Source organism: Monoraphidium neglectum, assembly GCF_000611645.1.
Source record: "Monoraphidium neglectum strain SAG 48.87 unplaced genomic scaffold scaffold00349, whole genome shotgun sequence".
NCBI classification, from domain to species: domain Eukaryota; kingdom Viridiplantae; phylum Chlorophyta; class Chlorophyceae; order Sphaeropleales; family Selenastraceae; genus Monoraphidium; species Monoraphidium neglectum.
In genome coordinates this window covers 1-19,760 of record NW_014013279.1, presented here as the reverse complement: position 1 = coordinate 19,760, position 19,760 = coordinate 1, and the positions used below count along the sequence as shown (strand labels likewise).

The window sequence follows — 19,760 nt, the reverse complement described above, 5'->3', positions numbered from 1 at the left end:
ACTGATCGATGTACTGTGTTATGTGCTCAGTTCGGCTTGCAGTCTGCCAATTGCCCGCACACACTAGGCACAAAGGGCGAAATGCAGAACAGGAATGTCCACGGCGTATGAGCAACGCAACGAACGATGACGGTGGGGCACAATATGCAATGTACTTGGGCTGATCTATCTTATTGCGAATTGTAACCTTGACTTTGCAGCCCGACCTAATCAGATCGGAGAGGAGGCGCTGCAAAGAGGAGTTGGCCCAGGCCCTAACCAGGCTGTTGCACGTTTTATGCAGGGTCCATGTGATCACAAACCTGGCAAGTCTGGCGGACACATGCGCGGTGCTCCGGCAGCACTCGCCGCACCATCACTAGTCACCCCATCACTAGGGAAACCGCTTCGCCCAGCACGAGCAGTGCGGTCTCACGGTCGCGTGCCTGCCGCTGCGCCCATGCGTTTCCAGGGAGGTTGGGCGCAGTGTTTGTATCTGATTTAGAAACTGAATGCGTGTATCCTTGGTGTGCAGCACATCGTCCTGTAGAAAACGAGTGAGGTGTCCTCACCATCACAGGCCTAATAACACTGGATGGCTCTGCTTGCCCGGCCGCACGGGGCCGTCCCTGCGGGTGCAATTTCGCTCCTCTGGCATGGGTTCCTGCCCATGACTGGCAGCATGACGGTGTCATGCATTGAGGACGGCTTTGTCACGGATGGCTCCGGCCTGGCGGGATGGGTAATCCCCGCTGCTGCGCATCGCATGGAAGTACAGATTGCGCGCGGCCTGCCGGCGACCGTGCAATGTGCAGTGCATGTGTGTGGCATGAGCACACTTGGGTACACACACGTATGCACGTACACACACACACACACACATTCACACACAAGGCTGCGGGGCTTGCGTGGGATGACAACTCGTGCACCCGCCCGCGCCTGGTGCGACACGGCGGTGTCGCATGCCGCTGTGTCTGCAACCTGCCAACAATGTGATCAGACATTGACGTGGAGTTGGCCGCTTCACTCGTTCACGTACAGACATCAATGGCCGATTCCATGCGTCCATGAAATCAGCAATGCGGCGCCGCTGCGGCAGCGTACGTCGCACCGCAGACCGCACCATATCTCATTGGTATTGGCAAGCATCCTTACAACAGGGCCACCCCAAGCGGTGCCTTTCCTTGTAGTGGGCAGCACAGCGCCCTCCGGTCCCAGATTGATGAGGCTTCGTTCTGCCTCGCAACCCAGCCATGAGCCAAACTGCCCGAGTTGCAAGCGCCACGCCTGCTGCATCATTCTGCACCGCCACTGCCGCTGCGCCTCATCCTGGGACCTCCGCTGTCAGATGGCCAACTTGCCTGTATAGAGCCCCGACTGCCATGAACCCCACCGCTCAAGGCGATGCTGCCGCTGCTGTTGCTTTGAAGGGCAGCAGATGGGGGCTGGCATTGCACAGAGCTCGTCATTATGGGCTCGTGCTGGCGCTCAACCGCTCTCTGGATAGCGTACCGCACCTCATCCCCTGTGATGTCCATCCCCAATGGTGCCCGGGATGCTGGCTGCTGCCAACAATGCTCCTGCTGCTCCTGCCGCTGCTGCTGCTGCTGGTGCTGCTCCTGCAGCTGTTGCTGCTGCCGCCCGCTGCGCCCGATCAGCTCCAGAGAACCAGGAAGTCCCTCCAGATGCGCGCCCTGTGCATGCCCTGGTGACGACGGCGGCCGCTTTTGCCAAGCGGCCACCCCCACTCCGACACCTGCCGGCTGCTGTGGCCTCACTGCCTGCTGCCCCGTTTCTGCGCAACCAGCAGCGCCGCCGTGTGGCTTGACAGGGGGGAACAGCGTGCCGCCGCAGCCGCCCCGCGCTGCCGTCAGGATGCAGAAAGGCGTCGAACGCACCCGCGCCTGCCCCGGTTCCCAAGGCGTGTCGCAGACGACGGCGTTGGGTGGCGCTGCGGCGCCGCCGCCTGCTGACCCGGCCAGGTCTGCGGGCCCTCCGCGTACGTGGTCAAATGCTGCAGAGGTGAGGTAGTCGCATTGGTGTCTTGCTGCGCACCATGTTGGTGGCAGACCGCTGCAGAGGGCTCTCTACGGTCTGGATCACTGCAGACGTCGGTGCGGCGGCCCTGCCACGGAGCTTGCATCCAAGGTTGACGACAAAAGAACGCATGCAGGTGCTCACAAACCCGACAGACGACCCACCCGTACTGATTGTTGTGTCGAAATCTGAAAAGTCCAGCCCCAGCCTGTCCCCCTTGACCATCATGGAGAGAGGAGCGAAGCTCTCGTTCATGCGCACGTCCCCGGAGTAGTAGTGGTGGCGCGCCTGGTTGAGAGTTGTATGGCAAGAGGTTGAGGCGTGCTGCTTGGGTGGTGCCTGCCTCTGTGAATGTTGGCATGGCAGCTACCAGTCAAGGCCTGGCACCAACCAAGGCCGGGCAGGTCCGCACCCAACCAAGCATGTTATGAATCCTCCCACACACGCAGCATACGAGCCAGCATCGAGCGAGACAGGGCAGCAACCGCCATGCAGCCTCTGCCATGCAGCCCTTTCCAACTCTCGTTGTTCCTGATCCCACAGTTCCTATCCAAAGCTAGTGGCACATTGAGGCCCACTGCTGCAGCTACCACCCGACCTGTATCGTGCTGGAAGTCGAATCGACCCCATCCAAGAAAACCAGCAGCTCCATGCCACACGCCGCCATGTCAGCGACCGACAGCCGCCACAGCGGGCTCCCCGCGTCGATGACGTGAGTCAGCGTGGCAGCGAGCCCCAGCTTGATGTTTGTGAGGGACGAGAGGAGGCCCTCCAACTTCAGCTCTTCAAATGCGAAGGAACTGCGCCCCGGGCCGTCAGGGACGCCCAGCAAGACCTGCACCTGTGAGTTGGGTGGCGGGTTGGGGGGTGGGTTTGTCAGGCGCTTGTGTGATGAGGTATTCGGGTTGGTAGTGTGTTCGTGTGTTTGTCTGGGGAGGGGGGGGAGTGATGAGGTTGGGCTGAAGATTTGTCCTTGGGGAGAATGGGAGCAGGGGAGTCTAACCACAACATGAATGAAAATGACCCACATTGATCAGATCGGGCCGCCTTGATTATTGGTGTAATTGCCTTTTCTTGCCTCGTTGCCAGCCATCTGCCCCAGAATTGCTGTGCCTTCAGGGTTTGCAGGCCCTACAGGTGTTGTCATTCTCGTGTCCACAACCACCAAGTCGGGCCACCCCATCTCATCCTGCCCCATCCGCACAATCTCACGTTTGGCTGCATCAGCAGGTGCTTGCGCATGTTGGCCAGCCGGAAAGACAGCCGCCAGAGGCCGTCCGGGCCGCGGTGGATGCAGGCACTGTCGCTGAAGCGCATGCTCAGGGCGCGCTTGGATGGGGATGAGAACCTGTAAAGGGGGGCGGAGCAGTGTCCAAGACCTGGGCATGAGGCAAGACGTGGTGTTTGAGAGTTCGCGAAGGGTGCGCAGCTCAGCGTGGCACAGTAACCCACGTGGCTCTCGGTTGCGCCTTGATGAGTGCGCGGCGTGTGCAGCAGGCTGTGTTAAAGAGTGTACCTGCTGCGCGTTCGTGCATCACACCCGCATAAGCACACACAGAAGCGTGCACGGGCACACAGATGCACGTGTTTACACACACACACACACACACACACACACACACACACACACACACACATGCGCGCACACGCACACGTGCGCGCACACGCACACATGCACACACAACTTGCTCACGTACACGCCAACCCACGCACCTTGCAAACACCACCCCCATCATGCAGTAGTCAACCAGTGATGACGTGATGGCCTGAACCATCACGACTGAGTTCGCCCCCGGGCAGTGCTGGCTCGGCGCCATCTTGCCATAGCCTGGTCCCCATGTTTTGAAAGGTGAACACAAGGCGCATCAAAATTGAAGGGCATGGCGTGAGTTGCGTGGTGTCGGGACTTGGTATGGCCCGTGATGACCTGCCACTACGCTCCACTGCTGGCATCCATGAGGCGACCTGCCACTACGCTCGCCCCGCCGCCTCTCCAGCTGCCGCCGGCACTGCCCAGCGCCGCCCCAGCCGGCGCCCAGCTGCGCGTGCCGAGAGCTTGGGGGCGCACCGATGGTGGAGGCGGTCTGCACGCTGAACCAGAGAGCGTTGGCAAAGTGGCGGACGCCCTCGATGCAGTCATCGGGCTGCCATAGGTACAGCAGGGCGAAGAGGCAGTACTCTGCTATGTATATCGAGAAGAAGATGGCCACAAAGCGGTGGATCGGCAGCTGCGGAGGTAAGGCGCAGGGGCAAGGTGTGTGTGTGGAAGGGGGGCATGGGGGTTGAGGCTCCGCGTTGAATGAGGGCCGGAACGCGCCCGGCCGCAAATGATGTCCCCGCTGCGACACGACAGCGGCTGCTTGAAGCCCCTGGTTGTGGCGATCCACAGCGTGCCGCCGTCCAAGCGTTGTGGTTTTCTTGCGCGGGCCACGCACGTGCAACAGCGTGTGGAAGACATCGCCGTAGTACACCAGGGTGTTTTTGAGGGGCACGCCGAAGCGGTGGATGCCCGCGTGCTGCTGGTGCCTGCGCATGGGTGGGACATACAGAGGCGTGCGTGGCAGCCAGCCATTGATGGGAAGCATGGAGAGAGCGGCAGGACGTGGGGCTTGCTTGGCACTTCCGTGTGTCGTCTTCATTGCCTGCCAGCGGGACGTGCTGTCTGGTGCTCAGTCAATGCTGCTGACTCTGCGCACCTTGCCCCCATCAACTCTGGGCGCGGCGGCGCGGCGCCATCGTGCGCGAGGTCCTCAAGGGTGTGCGCAATGCCATCCAGGTTTTCATACTGTGGCTGACGCTTACCGCATGCCGCAAGGCGCGCCGCCGCGGCCCATGCGGCATGCGGCGCACGCGGGGACCCGCGCATTTTGTTCGCCGACGGCGAGTGCGGCGACGGACGATCCGCCGTGCCTGGCGTCATGGCCTTGACCAGCTTGTTTTTCGTATCAACATTTTATACTTGCAGCCATTCTCGCAGCTTGGGGCACCTGCAACTGCCGGTGTTGAGCAAGCTGAATGAAGCTAGGGAATATAATGTAGCCGTTTATGGTTGATCTCATGATATTTTACAACCTGCAAGACTCACGATCGCATCAAAATTCCAGCGCCACAGTGGTGCTGCCATGCCGCATGCATTCATGGGCGCGCATCCGCTGTTCAAGCAAGAGCCACGGTACTGCTGCCTCCTGCCGGTGCGCTCGATGTAGGTGCTGCCTGCATGCTGTGCCAGCCCAATGTGCTGCCTGAGCCCATTAATATCAGTGGCCACCTGCCACACAAACTGTCAAAGTGTGAGAGACTTTGACTGGCAGTGGTCTGTGACGCCACACACAACCTGACGGTGCCGTCGGTGCAGCGTGGTTCTTACACACAACACCTGATAGAGGCACAGTGGGCCTACAAACACTTGCATTTGCACAGAGGTACCGCTCTCTGGGGGTAGGCCGGATGCTGTGCTGAAAATTCACACGCGGTGTGCTGCGCTTTGGACGTGCCACCATGGGGCGGCAAACAAAGCGGGCACGTTGACCGCAGACAGTCACACTCCAGTGCTCGACACCACGCGAAGCCATGCATGAAGAATTCACAACACTTGGTAGCGCTCTTGAATACAAGGGGTTGGGTCATGTGGGGCCAACCCGCGGCTGCACTGTCTTGGGTGGGTATGGTACGCCGTGCGCAGGTCGGCACAGTGCAGGAAGAACTCGCACGTGGTTGAATCTTCTTCTTAAAATGAAACAGACACCCAAGTGATTGCACACCGGGCGTGATTGCATACAAGTGCAAGGCGTGATGCAGCCGCGAACCAACAGCGGCCCAATTGCGTGGCGGTGCGCTCGCAGTGAGGCGAGTTCCGAGTCATACAGGGTGCACGCTCCCTCCTAGAGAGTGCGACGAGGGCGACGCCGCACCCGCACCAGCGCTGCTGCACGCAGCGCGGTGTGGGGTCCTTATGGTGGATGTGCTGTTGTCTCCGACTATCTCGTCTGTTCAGGCCCCGTCCTGCCCCTCACAAATCCCAAACACCGACCCCTGCAAAAGCCTGCTGTCTCGTCCTCACCGACAGCGGGTGCCAGCGCCACCACCGGCGGCTTTTCCGCCGCCCCCATGCCAGAACCGGCTGTCTTCCCTTGAACGACACATCCCGGCCTGCTGGGGCCGTAGCATGTGCGCGCTCGCGCTCGTGCTTGCAGGCATCTCAGAGCGAGCCTCGCCCACTCCCCGACTTACTCCAGCGCCGCGCTACGCCCCCTTGGCCGCCTCGTCAGCCGCCGCGAGGCCGTCCAGGTACTCCACCACCTTCCCGACAGCTTCCTCGGTCGGCAGCCCCTTGTAGGCCAGCATGGCGGGCGTGAGACACCTGATGCTCCCAGCCAGCGCCTCGGCGGCGCCCGGCGCGGCCGCGATGTCCGGGAGCGGCTCCACAAACGTGCGGACGGTGAACAGCACGTGACCGCTGGCCGGCAGGCGGCGCAGCGTCTGGTACTCCGTCTTGAGCCACCGCTGCTCCGGCGCGAGCCCCGCGGCCGCGAGGCGGCTGGCGGCGGCGTCGTCGGAGCCGTATACGGGGCGGTCGAGGTCGCCGTTGTCCGCAAACGCCCAGTTGTTGCGCCAGAGGGGGGTGGCGGGGGTGATGGCCGTGAAGGTCTTGGCCACGAGTGGCAGGAGCTGGTCCTCGAAGCCGGGGACGGGGGCGTGGATGAACTGGAGGGGCTGCGACAGCTTCTGGGGCAGGTCGTTGAAGGAGAACACCTTGTGGCGGCGGTTGAGATGTTTTTGCGGGTGGTGAGAGGGGGGATCGAGGGGGCAAATGGGCGGTGTTGGAGGAGAGGGTTTGCAGGGTACATTCAGCAAGTAAAAACAGACGGGCAGGAGAGTCGAGGGCACCCGCGCGTTCTTGCTGCCGCTCCGGCGTGCCTCCGCCCCTGCACCCGCCGCCCCCCGCCCCCGGGTCGGGCGTACGCCCGCCCAAACGCACCACGACGGCGGCGCTCATAACGTGCGGGACGGCCGCGCCCTTAGGCAGGGCGTTCATGTCGACGCCCTCCGGCGGGTCGGGGCGGCACAGGACGAGGTCCTCCTGGGGTGGAGTGAACACACCAGGCAGGGGTGCTGGCAGGTGGGCACAATGCAGCACCAGGCACTGTTGTGGCTGGGGGTGCAAGTGCACAGGCAGGCTGCAGTTTTGCATGACAAGTCAATGCCAAAGCCCTGGGAAGAGACGAAAACTGCCTGCAAACTCTGATGAGTTCAAAATCATTCGGGCGTTGGTTGCAGAAGTTGGCGGCCAGATTTGCAATCGCAAGCCTGTTGATTGGCGGTGTGTCACCTGTACAATGAGGTTGCAGAGCTCCAGGGGGCACTCGACGTAGTCGCTGACCTGCAAAGGTGCATGTGCATGTGCATGTGCATGTGCATGTGCATGTGCATGTGTGTGTGTGTGTGTGTGTGTGTGTGTGTGTGTGTGTGTGCACATGCGTGTACGTATGTATGCAAAAGTGTGTGTGCGTGTGCATGCAAATGTGTGTGTGTGTGTGTGTGTGTGTGTGTGTGTGTGTGTGTGTGTGTGTGTGTGCACGCACGCGCACGTGCGTGCGTGCACTTGCGCGCGCGTGCGCGACTGTGCGCGCTTGCGAGAGTCAGTGACAATATTGTAGACAATCAACATAACACCCCACAAAGCTGGAGGTCGGTGCGCGAGGGTCAACAGCAGCGTCAGCATGGCCAGGGCACATCATGAGCCAGGCAACGCCCTTCCCCATCACAACGCCAGGCGCGCCCTCGACAGTTGCTTTCAGCCCCGCCCACCCTGTACACGTCCCCTGTGGGGTGGACCTCCACAGTGCGGTCGTCGCCCTCGCCCCTGACGGTGTACAGGTTCGGGAAGTGGCTGGGAAGGTGCTCCAGGAATACCTCCAGCAGCTCCCACTGGGCCAGCAGGCTGGAGGGCTCGCAGGCGATGCACTCGCGGCGGCGGGCCGGGTCGGCCAGGGCGCTGTGCATGGAGGTGGGGGTTGGAGGGCAGGGAGACGAATGGGCGTGACTGGTTTGGCGGGGAAAGCAGGCCCAGCAGGGATCAGCGGGCAAATCAGCGGGCTGCACGTCAGGTGAGATGCGGCGATCAGGCTAGAGCGCGCCCAATGGGGCTCCAGCTGGAGCCTTGGCCGCTTGCCTAGCAGCCGCAGCCGAAATGCCATCCAGCTCGAGGGCCCTGCAGAACACATGGAGATCGTCCTGCCGGCCGCCCCTGGTCCCTGCGGGCTGTGTCGGATCACCCACCGCTTCTTGAGACCCAGCTCGTGCGGCATCTCATGGGGCAGCTCAATCAGGAATTCCTTGAGGTCGAGCTTCCTCAGCCCTGACACCAGGCGGTTGGGGATGTTCTGGCCGGGCATGCCCGCGGCGAGCCAGAGGTGCGGGTTGGAGAAGGCGGGGCCCCCGGCCTTGGTGACGGGCGTGGGCGGCGCGCGGACGGTCTCGTGAGGCAGGAAGGAGGCAAGGCCGGCGAAGGGGCACTTGGACTGCTTGGGGGCCGCGTCGACGGCGGCGTCGACCGCGACGGCACGTGTGGCATGGGCGACAACGCGGCACATGCTGCGGCGGTGTTGTACCGGCAGGGGCTGCTGCGCGCCGAGGCTTGCGCTCAGGCCCTTGGCTCGGGAAGTCTGCAGCTTCGAAGCGACCATAGTGGCTGTGTACAAAACTATAGATCGAAAGGGCTGGCTTCGCTCGATGCACACTTCGTAAAAGTTCCCGTTCACGATCAAATCAGCTGCAAGGTATCCGTATATGGTTGGAAACCCACGTGCGCAAATGTGATGCGCACGGGGGCCACATGCTCATTACGAATCTAGACGTGCCCTGTCAGCGCTCGATTGCATCGACATGCATGTATAGGGACAGCCAGGACGCACTTGAATAAATGAGGAGCAACCTGGAAGCTGTGGCTGGCCAGCCGGAGGTAAGCGCATTACCTGGCGTCGCCAAACCACCCAAGTTGCCAGCTCTGACGCACCCGGCACGCAACAGGAGGTTGGGCGCGCCAACAAGCACCTGGGCAACTACATTTTTCGCGCATCAATCCCAACTGCCGGTGTTTTGCAGAGAATTCGCTCGCACCCCCTTGCCTTTGACAAGAACCTCACCAGGCCATGCCACCAGCTGGCATCAAAGGGGTGTGTGTGTGGGTGGGAGGGGGGGCTAATCTGCCCTTCCGTGACAGAGCAAACAGCAGCAAGCAGCATTTTCCCTGCACAAGGCAGCCAGATGCATCAGTGCCACTTTCCTGCGCGGATTACTCGGATCAACGGCAAAACGTAACGACGAGCGTTTGCCGAGGGGATCTGCCAGTTTCTAAGCACCGGGGCGCGCGAAGGACATGCGCGCGCAAATCAACGGGCGGGCGGCAAACGATGGGGTGACAACATGCACGTGTATTGTAGGCCCCGGCGCGATACACAAACGGCACGCTTGCATCAAAGGGAAGTTGCTCTGCTGCGACGGCGACGGTGACGGCGGCGGTGGTGGCGAATACGTGAGGTGCGTGTTGTGCTTTTGTGAGTCGAGTACAGATCAACGATACATGACGCCGCGGGGCGGCCACCCCCAAGGGGCAGGCAGCGCTCGCACGCGTTGGGGTTTGCAATCACTCCTTGCAGCAGGTCGGCCGCTCTGCACCTGGGACGAGCGACGGGCGCGGCAGGTCGCATGAGAGGCCGCTGCAGCTCTTGTCCCAATGGATGGCCCGGAGGGGGGGGGGCTGAGGCGCCGGGTTCGCCCCATGATGGCGCATGCGTGTGGGCCTGCCGGTGCATCAGCAAACCCATCCATAAAGGCATGCGTGTTGTCAAGGGATGAAAACACGCACACTACCAGTCGCCAAGGATGGAGCGCCACTGCTCGCCGCAGGCCTGCAGAGGTGGCGGGTGACGCTCCGCCCTGCCGTGCGCCTGACAAGCGGCTCAACTCCCGCGTGCACAACCTACACACAGTAATGGCTGCCTCATGCCCACGCCGCCGCCCAGGCCGGCGCGGCGAGAGGGGCTGGAGGCCCCGCATAAGGAAACGCCATCCCACAATGTGGCCGGTGCGCCCTCACTGCCGCGGCTTCCTTCTCTAAAGAGTCAGCTGCAACGCAGCCAACGCGTTTGAAACATCTAGAGTCTAGAAATGCCACTTTACGACGCCGATTCGCGGCATGTGGGTGCAGCTTCAGCCGGACCCATATGCTCCTGCGGGCGCGAGCGCTTGCGTTGGGCCGGGAAGGCCCTCGACCCAGATCGCTCCTGCTGATCCCTCTTTGAACGGTCAGGGCAGCAGCAGGCCCTGAAAGGGAGGAGAGTCCTGGCGCCAGCGGCGGCCGTGGTGAACGCAGGGCCGCAAACAGCGCCCGTGGAGCAATGACGAGGCTCGCGTGGTGCGTGCGCGTGCGCGGCGCGCAGGGTTTGCGGGGAGAGCGCCCAAGGCGGCCGCCATAAAGGGAAATGCTACGTGAACAGGCTGCGCGCTGCGTGCTGCGCACACCCAGCTGTGCGTCGGCGAGTGACGGCGGCGGGGGCGGGCGCCGGGGCGCTGAGGCGAGTACAGTACAGCAAACGCGCGCGCGGGCGCGCGCGCGGGGTGCCAGGCGGGCGCGGCAAGCGCCCGGCCCTTGCCCTTTCCGGCAGCAGGGACCAAGACGGGGGCTCCAGGCCAATGGGTGGTCGGCCCTTCCGGCCGTGAGATGAATCGGGGGTGAGGATTGAGGTGGGGGATGCAAAGGCGAAAGGTGGCGCACCAAGGCAGCCAGGACGCCCCCAGCCCGGGCCCAAACTGCGCATAGACGGCAAGAGAGGCCGGGCGCCCGCGCGCGCCCCGCCGCGCAACCTTGAGCGGCAATCCAGAAATGCGAGGGGGGCAGGGCGCGCCGGGTGCCTGTGTTGTGGTGGCGCCGATGCCCGCGCGGCGCGCGCGGGCGGCCTCGTGCGCGGCTGCGTGCGTGCCTGCCGCTGCTGTGGTTTTGGCTCCCATCCGTTGAGGTCTAGCGGGGCCCGAGGGCTCATGGCTCTAAAGGCATCCGCCGGCAATCGGCACTACAACAGCTGGAGCAAGGGCCGCCAAGGCGGGAGCGGGGAGGGGGCAACATGGGGAGCAAAGAGGGCTTGGCGCCAGACGGACGAAGGCAGATGGCCACCGCGCGTGGCGGCGGCGCGAGCGCCCGGACTGACACACGCACACACACATCCACACACACAGTTCCACACACACACCATCCTGGATGGGACGACAAATAAGGCCTGTGTAGCAGTGCTGTGGGGCTGGGGCGGCGATCCGCGCGCTTGGCCAGCAACAACAGGCGAGCAACGCCGTCCCCAGCACTGCCACGCCAGGGCGACGGCGACCGCCCGGCGCACGGTCGGGCGCGCGACGGCGCAGCGCCCAAACCATGCCCCCGGCCAATCCGGGGCAGTCCCGGGGGCGAACCCGGATTCAAAACTTGCAAGGTCGTCGCTATGTGCCGAGCATGAGGCCGACGCGCGACTCAGGGAAGAAAAAAAACGCGCGCTGCGAGGGTGAGTTCCGTGCGGGATAGTCCCGCGGGACGCCGCCGGCCATGCCCCAGGATCAGAAGGGTCGCCGCAGCCAGACCCGCCGCCGCCGCAGCCGCCGCACCGCGCGGGCTCGCCCGTCACACCGCCCACACCGCGACCTCGCCCGTTGCATCCCCCGACACGAGGCAGTCCCCGCCGCCGCGGCCCGCAGCGAGCACGCGCACGCTGTGGCCGCCGTGGGCGTCGAGCGGCTCGCCGATCGGCTGCAGCTCGACGGGGTCCCACCGCCGCACCAGGCCGTCGTCGCCGCCGGTGTACAGCAGGCCGTCGCCGCCGATGGCCGCGCACTGCACGCGCGCGCCGTTGTGGGCGGCGGAGCGCTTGACGACCAGGTTCAGGGATTCCACGTCCCAGCCCTGGGGGTGACGGCGGTTTGGTGATGGAGGCGGCTTGGTGGACCGAAATGGCGGCAGTTCAAGGGTGAGGCGGTGAAATTCAGAAGGGACACCCATGCGACGCGTCAGGGCAGAGAATGGGGGGTGGGCAGATGGGCGCGGGCCTGGCACAGGCGCCGCGGCGGCCGCAGGGCGCCCGGCCCCCAGGCGGGCGCAGGCTCGACGGCGCAGGCCGCTGCAGTCCGCACGCGGCGCGCCGCGTCCCACCTGCAACCCGCGCCCCTTTGACCGCCTGCTGTTCTGCACACCCGCTGCGCCTCGAGGCGCCCCCGTGACAGCCCCCCCCCCTCGAACCTAGCTGCGGCCGTCAACAAACCAAAAAAAGCCATTTAACGTCTCTGCAGATGAAAGCATTGCGCATGGCAAAGCCGAACCACTCTCAACCCTGAGCCGAGAACACTCCAAACAAGGCTATCGTCTAGACACACGCGCCCCTCCCCCGCGCACCTTGATGCGGCCGTCGTAAGACACCGAGAACACCAGGCTGCCCGCCGCTGCCAGCGCCGTCACGCGCCCGTCGTGCGCCTTCTCCCGGCTGGCCAGCTCCCGCAGCTCCCCCTCTCGCCCCTCCTTCCCCTTGCTGCCCAGCGCCCACGCGCGCACGCTGCCGTCTGCCCCGGCGGTGAACACGCGCTTGCCCGCCGCCGCGATCGCGAGGATGTCGCCCGTGAACAGCGAGTGCGAGGACACCTCCTTGGGGATGGTGTACGTGGTGTCCCACTGGCGCAGGTGGTTGCAGCCGCAGGACAGCAGGTAGCGGCCGCTCGTCGCCAGCGACCGCACCCAGCCCGTGTGGCCGTTCATGCGGATCTTTTCTGAAAGCGCCGCGCTGCCCGGCTGCCAGCTGGCGATCTCCTTGGTCGCCAGGCCGCACCACACCGGCCCGACGCTGCTGTCGGCGCCGAGCGTGCCGCCGGGGCTGCTGCTGCCGCTGGGCTTGCTGCTGACGGGCGTGGTGGCGGGGACGAGGGCAAAGACAGGGGCGCCCACCACCTCGTTGCGCTGCGCCGCAATGGCCGGGACTTCAAGGTCGGGCTGCGGCAGGAGCGGCGAGGGCGCGGGCCCGGTAGAGGGGGCGTGAGCCGGAGGGGCTGTCGGCGGTGGTGGGCGCAGCAGCTGAGCGCCGCGTCGCGCGTCGAGGGCGCGGCCGTGCGCCGCCGCAGGCGCGTTGGGAGGGGGCCACGAGGCAGGCCGTGGCCCGGCGGGGCCTGGCTGCGTGGCGGGGGCCCCGGGGCCGAGCGCGCGCGCGCACCTCGATCCGCCAGGTCGCCAGGGTCTTGTCGAGACTCGCGGTGGCAATCTCCTTAAACCCTTGAGGAGGGGCGATGAGGCGCGGCGCGCGGCGCGGCTGTCGGGCTCCCGCGGTCGCTCACGGCGTGAGCTTATGGCGTGCGGCAGCCGCAGGCGGCGAGCGCGGCATGGAGCATGGCGGGGCGGGCGCCCACCTGGTTCGTCCACCACGACGAGCGCCGCTGTGAGTGACGCCGAGTGCGCCTTGAGCTTGGCGCGCAGCACGGGGTCCTAGGGGGGTTCGCATGTTGCCGCATGGGAGGCGTGGCGGGGCTGTGGGGTGCTGCTGACGGCGGGCGCCGCGGGCGCTCGCTGCATGGATCTCTGCGGCGGCATGCATGCGTGCACTGCAGCGCTTCGGTTGCTGCAAAGAGCACTGCCGGGCGGTCAGCCATAGACGTGCGTCGAATGGGTTCACTCGAATGTGTCGGGCTTGCATGCACAATCACACTCATGCAGCCCGCGGCTGCGGCGGCTTGTGGTGCTGTGCACAAGCCGCGTGTCCCCAGCAAGACGTCCTGCAACCGGCGCCTTGCCTGTGTGCGACGAGACTTGCTGACCGACACGGTCTCGCATAATGGTGTAGTCCGCGTTGAACACACGTCGCTCTGGGATGCTACGCGCAGAAGGGTGGGGCGACGAGCCCCCGAGGTGGTCCAAACTTGTTGGGGGCAGTGGCGTGCCCTTGCACCCAGCTGCCTCGTCGTTTGCATTTTAATATGTCTAGCGCACACGCTGCGCGGCGGAATTCACTGCGTAGTGGCCGAGACTGATCTATTGGACCGCTGGGTGTGTGTGGAGGGACGCGAGGGTGGCTTGTCCTGGGCTTGATTGGGCGCGAGCCCTTCACCCTGGAGCCCGATACGAAAGAATGCCCTTCCCTGCATCAGCTGCTGCACAGAAACCCCCTGGCGGATGTCGACGGGAGCCCAGGGGGCGCTGCAATCGCATCACGTAAACAGCGGCGCGCTCCGACCTAGTTGGCACTTGGGCCGCCAGGGCCCAGCAGAATCGGATATACATAATACAACTGCTACATGAGTTACATCATCACTCAGAAGGGGAGGCCAAGGCAGGAGGGCAGTGGATGATGACCACACCGTGTTTGACCATGGCTCACCGAAGCAGTTGCATGCAGCGCATGGATGCAGGACACCGCATCGGTTGGAAAAACTGGATGGGGTGGGTGGTAGGTATGTAGAGCTTTCTCCCAATTGTCCAGCACGACATCAATACGTGCATTAAAAGGTACATACCGGTAAAACACAGCTGCTAAGGCCCCGACCAGCCGCAAACAAGCAACAAGAGGCTAGCTGGGTCTCCTGCACGTGCTGACCAACCGCCGCCGCCCAAAGCCCCGCCCTCGCCCCCGCCGCTGCTGCCGCAGTAAATGAAAAGGATCCAAACAACCCCACGCCCGCGCTCGCGCCCGCCGCCGCTGCCTGCCTCCTCCCGCCGCTGCCGTTCCGCCCGCCGCTGCTCGCGCGGCGCCGAGCGGTCCAGATCCCAAAGCGCTTCGGGCGCCACTTGGCAGTGCTGCCGCGCCGCGTACAAGCGGCGGAGCGCGTTGCGGTCGGCGGCGCGGACCTCTGCCTTGTGGCGCTGCCTGAAGCAGAGCAGCGTCTGGTGCCACGCGACGGGCATGATGCACGCCGCTTGCGGACCCCCTGCGCCCCAAAGGGAGTCGCTGTCGCTGAGCCGCCCCTCGCCGTCGCCGCTGCCCTCCTCGCTGCTGCCGCCCGCCACCAGCCGCTGCAGCGCCGCGTTTGCGCGCCCGCGTTCGTCTGCGTGGGCGGGCGCGCCGCAAGAGAGGGGGTCGGCGCGCGGCGCGCGGCGCGCGGCGCGCGGCGCGCGGCGCAGGCCGGCCGCAGGCTTGGTCTTCGCGCACCCTTTGGCTTTAGGGGCGCCTGCAGGTCGGGCTTTACAATCTGAGCCGCGCCGCAGGGCCGCACTGCAGCAACTCCAGAAGGCCACGGCACGCCCCTGCTAGGACGCGCCCCCCCCCTTTCTCCTTCCACGCAGCCGTTCCAAGTCATTGTGCTCGGCTGCGGCGCCGCAGCGGCGGGTGAGCGGTTCGGTCCAAGTGCGCACGCGGCGCGCGGGCGTGCCCGGGGTCCCTCCGCCCCTGCGAGCCCCACCCCCGTCTCATCCGCAGGTTGCCTGGCCCGGCGTCACCATCGCTGTCGCCGTCACCTGCCGCCAGCTCAGCGTTGACCTCATCCTGCTGCATGCCGCGCCTGCCGTGTGCACGCTGCTGTCGTGAGTCAGCGCCGCCTGCCGCGCCTAGTCATCCTCGCCGCCCCACGCCCGCGCTTGCTGCCCGCGCGCGGCTTGGCCTGGCGGAGGGGAGGGTGTGCAAACGTGGGAGCGGGCGCGCGAGGCGAGTTGTGGCCAGGCGGCGGCGCCGGCTGGCTGCTCGGCGGCGGGGCGGGCGGCGGCGGGCGGCGCGAGGCGGGGCGAAGCAGCGTCCAGGCGGCGGATGCTTGCGCACCCGCATTCCAAAGCTGGAGGGGTCCTCAATCTGTTCGCCAAGGTCCTGTTTAGGCTTTGCAGGGCGCTGCTGACGCTGCCGCTCGCCCATCATGGCAATGAGCGCCCTTGGTCGCTGCCGCTGCCGCCCTGTCGACCGAGACAAAGATGAGGTGGTGGGGGCGAACACCGTACCCTAGGTTGCTTTGTAGTTGGCCAGGCTGGTGTCTTATTGAGGCGGCGAAGTGCACCAGGAGTACCGGTACCGTAGTTGCGTATACGGAATATTCCGTTAGAAAGGGACCTTTGTAAACCATGCTTGTGAAAACCAATCGCACAAACGTTCTCAGTCGTTATTCCACATACCCCACTGTGCCGCTGCTGATACAGCATCGATCTGGCCACCTGCTTTGTGCTCTGCACCGAGGCTGGAGGCGGAGGCGGCGCGCAGTTGTGTGAAACATGTAGTACATAACAACTGGGTCCAACACAGATACCACCCAGCCATGCAGCAGGTGGTGCCACAGCGCCCACACCCACTGCTGACTGGCGCACCTGCTGCAGGCCATTGGGGCGCTGCTTTCGAGCCCCGCTGCGGCTTGGACCTTGGGAGTGAGCAGAGTGTGACGGCTGACAGCGTCAAAGGTGTGGAGCTGCAGCGTCTATGCAGAGCGACAGCAGCCACTCCTTGCGACCCCAGCCCGATGGTGGTGGTGTTGATGCACAGCTGTTGGCTTCACCCCATTCCGGTGCCAGATTACAGCTTGGGACGCGAATGAGAACTGCACGCGCCGCCAACAATAGCATGGAGTAATGTGCTTGTAGTTGCCTCGTATACCATGCCATGCGGCGATGCCGTGAGTGGGTGGCCGGGGCATGGGGGCCCTGCGCGCCAAGCAGTAGCGCACAGTCGGCAGCAGCGCCTGCTTGCGCCTTCCCCCTTGCGTGGCCGCATGCCGCCGCCCTGGCTAACAGCAGGCGCTTTTGGCCGGCGAGGACGGCTGCCAGCATGGCATTGGCGCGCTCGCGCCCTGGCTGTCCAGCTCAGCGCGATTCAAACATTACACCCCCGAGCGGGTGCGCCACCGCAACTGGAAGCCTCGACCACTCTTCCAGCGAGGGCAGACTTCCTTGTCTGCTAGGGCCGCGCCCTTCAGGCCGCACATCGTCAGCAAAGGGCGCGGCAGTCGGCACCTATCAGGAGGTCCCGCCAGCTGCGTGCGTCCCGTCCACCTGCAATGGCAGCAGCGCGCTGGGCGGCGCCGCATCCCTCGTGTGCCCCCTCCGTGCCTCTCACGCAAAAGTCGCACCGTACAAGAGACAGACCACTGTGCCGTCCGCAACCTCGGCCACGGGCCAAGGGCCCACGCGCAGACGCTTGCAGCTGGTCTGGTCCCTGCCCTGGGGTCGTCGAGCAGTGGTCCTGCGCGGCGCCCCGTCGACTGCGCTTTCCCTGAGGCAGGATTGCTGCTACCTGAGTGCCTGCTTTCTGGTGGTTCTCCGAACCCTGGTGCCTCGCTCCTTCTGGACAGGCGGTCCATCTAATCCCACTGTCCAAACGCTGCACTTCCGGAAGTGAATCCAATCGTGCTGTGAGATGACGACGAGCCGCCGCTCAACACCTGCTGGGCCCACCAGCGCGCACGTTTGGGCCCGGTGTTATTCCAAGCATACTTCTTGTCCGGTGGAGTGGCAGCCCCCACATGCTTTGTGCACACTGCTGCGTGCAACAATGCAGTGAGGGTGTCAACAGTGGTGAGCTCCTTCAGGCACCACGCGGTAACGCAGTTCGCCTCACTGCGTGCAGGCGACTTGGGTGAAACATCTTGTCCCACCACGGTTGAAGGTTACGCCCCCAATCCTGGACGCAGCTGTTGCTTAGTGATTCTTTCCCCTGGGAGTCAAGGAGTCAAGGAGTCAAGGGGTCGGTGGTCATACATGCTGGAGGTGGCTGGGAAGCTGGTCCTCACCTGTTTCCCTCTGCCAGAGTCGACTGAGGCGAAGGAGCAACACGACCACAATATTTATGGACACACAATATTTATGAATGCGGGGCCGATGGCAGTGATGCTGTGGCATGAGTAACTTGTCTGTTTATCTGTCACACCGCCCGTGGTGATGCTACCAAGTCATATCCCATGAGCCTGGATGGCTCCAGGAGCGGGCGACCGCGGGATGCTGTAACAACCGCAATCCCTCATCCTTGGAAGTCGCCCACACAGCCATGCATTCCAATACGGTGGGGTCGAACTCGTGTGGTGCAAGAAACCATCATTGGATGCGTGTGACCCGCCATCGCGTTTTCTCTTCCACCTCGCTTGTTGGGGTAGCGATGGCCGGGCGATTATCCCCATTCTGGTGATGATCTTTATGGGCGCATAGCGGCAGGATCACTTGATATGATTGGTTCTAGGTCATTTATCTTGTTGAAAGGCAGGCAGCGCGTGGTTGCCGGCTCGGCAATTCACCATCGGGCGGGCCATGCCAGCTCGGGCTCGGCAGACGCCGACAACCGCGGTTATTGCAAGTTTGTGCATCGTCTAGAGGGACTCAACGTGCGACGTCGGAGGTGCAGGCCAGCGTTGCATGCGGTGCTAGTGTCATGCTTGTCGTTGGAGGGGCTGCGCGCGAATCAGGACGAGTCCTGAAGCAGACCTAGGGACTGATTATTGTCCCCGCGTTTCCCCAGGGCCGGAAGAAGCGAGCTTGCAGCGTGCGAGATGCGTTCTGGGTCGGCCGAGCTGCTGCAGAGCGCTGCAGTGGCCGAAGCGCCGGCGCTGCCGCAGCACCTCATGCGTGGAGCTAGCAACCCCGCGCGAGGCGCAGGGCCTTCCAAGAAGTACAAGCCACCGGTGAGCGGGGCTGCCGGTGACCCGCCGAGCTGATGCGCGGGTGTGATCTGGCCGCGCGCATGCGACGGCAGGGTCGCGCATGGGCGCCCTGGGGGGCGTGCATGCGACAGGCCTGCAGCCTGGCATAGCCGGTCGCCCTCGCGCGTGCGCAGCGCACTGCGCCGCGCCCAAGGTCCTGGGGCGCGCAGCTTCCACCCTGTTTCCAGCCTGCTTCCACCCTCCTGTCCCGGCAGCTGGCTAATCTGCACCCCGCTTCCCTGCGGCCCCCGCTGCACACCCTCCCCCCACTGCCGCGTCCCGCCTTCCCGGCCCCCCACCGCCGCCGCCGCCCGCTACCCGCAGAAGAAGCGGGTCAAGGGCGTCACGGAGGAGTCGTACCGCGTTCGCTGGCTCAAGAAGCTTCCCCGCAAGGACATGACGAGCTGGCTGTCGGACATATGCAGCAGCTGCGAGCGCGCCGGCAACGAGGCGCTGGTCCTGTGCGCAGGACCCTGCCTACGCTCGTTCCACATGTCGTGAGCTGGCCGGCGGTTCGCGGGCGGGGCGGGGCGGGGCGGGCTGGATCGCATTGGGTGCGTGTGGCGCAGTACACGTGGCTCATGGATGACGGATGGTCGCCCGCAGAGCTGAGGCCGCACAAGCCTCCTTACCTTGTTCCGTTGACTCCCCACCTCACACACCTTCCCGCCGTCCGCCTGTCCCTCCTACGCAGCTGCGTCGGCGGCGCGGCGCGCTGCGCGGCCGCGGACGGCGACGCGGAGCCCTGGTTCTGCCCCGAGTGCCACTCGGGCCGCATGCGCTGCTTCGTGTGCGGCGGCTTCGGGACGAACCCTAAGGACCTGAAAATGCGCAAGTGCTCCTCCGGGGGGTGCGGGCGCTTCTACCACCTGAAGTGCGCCGCGTTGCTGCCGCTCAGCAACATGGGCGCCGGCGGCAGCTTCTTCCGCTGCCCGCAGCACTACTGCGCGGCGTGCGCCAAGAGGTGCGCCCGCGCCACAACCGGCCCGCGCCTGCGGACGGCGGCCTGCCGCCGGGCGCACGCCGGCCCGCGCCCGCGCGGCTCTCGCGCGGCACCCCGCGCCTCCTGGACCGCCGTGCCGCGACCAGCCGACGCACCCACCTGACCCCCGGCCGCCCCCTCCGCCCCT

General features: G+C 64.8%; 4 protein-coding genes across 4 annotated transcripts; 1 reads left to right on the top strand and 3 right to left on the bottom strand.

The window, feature by feature from the left end:
• Positions 1-2,602: 2,602 nt before the first annotated feature.
• MNEG_2929 (ATP-sensitive inward rectifier potassium channel 1) lies at positions 2,603-4,723 on the bottom strand (the record flags this gene model as incomplete). Its single annotated transcript, XM_014048594.1, has 6 exons — positions 2,603-2,857; positions 3,229-3,364; positions 3,730-3,844; positions 4,085-4,244; positions 4,452-4,542; positions 4,713-4,723. The coding sequence occupies 6 exons, from the start codon at positions 4,721-4,723 to the stop codon at positions 2,603-2,605; spliced, it is 768 nt and encodes a 255-aa protein (XP_013904048.1).
• A 1,535-nt stretch (positions 4,724-6,258) lies between these two features.
• On the bottom strand, positions 6,259-8,702 carry MNEG_2928 (hypothetical protein; the record flags this gene model as incomplete). Its single annotated transcript, XM_014048593.1, has 5 exons — positions 6,259-6,768; positions 6,995-7,096; positions 7,346-7,396; positions 7,825-8,011; positions 8,296-8,702. 5 exons carry the CDS (start codon positions 8,700-8,702, stop codon positions 6,259-6,261), a joined length of 1,257 nt encoding a protein of 418 aa, XP_013904047.1.
• A 2,981-nt stretch (positions 8,703-11,683) lies between these two features.
• Positions 11,684-15,521, bottom strand: MNEG_2927 (hypothetical protein; the record flags this gene model as incomplete). The annotated part of the gene is made up of 7 exons (XM_014048592.1): positions 11,684-11,962; positions 12,449-13,036; positions 13,254-13,312; positions 13,447-13,522; positions 13,856-13,907; positions 14,628-15,180; positions 15,467-15,521. The coding sequence occupies 7 exons, from the start codon at positions 15,519-15,521 to the stop codon at positions 11,684-11,686; spliced, it is 1,662 nt and encodes a 553-aa protein (XP_013904046.1).
• A 2,959-nt stretch (positions 15,522-18,480) lies between these two features.
• On the top strand, positions 18,481-19,736 carry MNEG_2926 (hypothetical protein; the record flags this gene model as incomplete). The annotated part of the gene is made up of 3 exons (XM_014048591.1): positions 18,481-18,612; positions 18,955-19,091; positions 19,325-19,736. The coding sequence occupies 3 exons, from the start codon at positions 18,481-18,483 to the stop codon at positions 19,734-19,736; spliced, it is 681 nt and encodes a 226-aa protein (XP_013904045.1).
• Between the last annotated feature and the right edge of the window lie 24 nt (positions 19,737-19,760).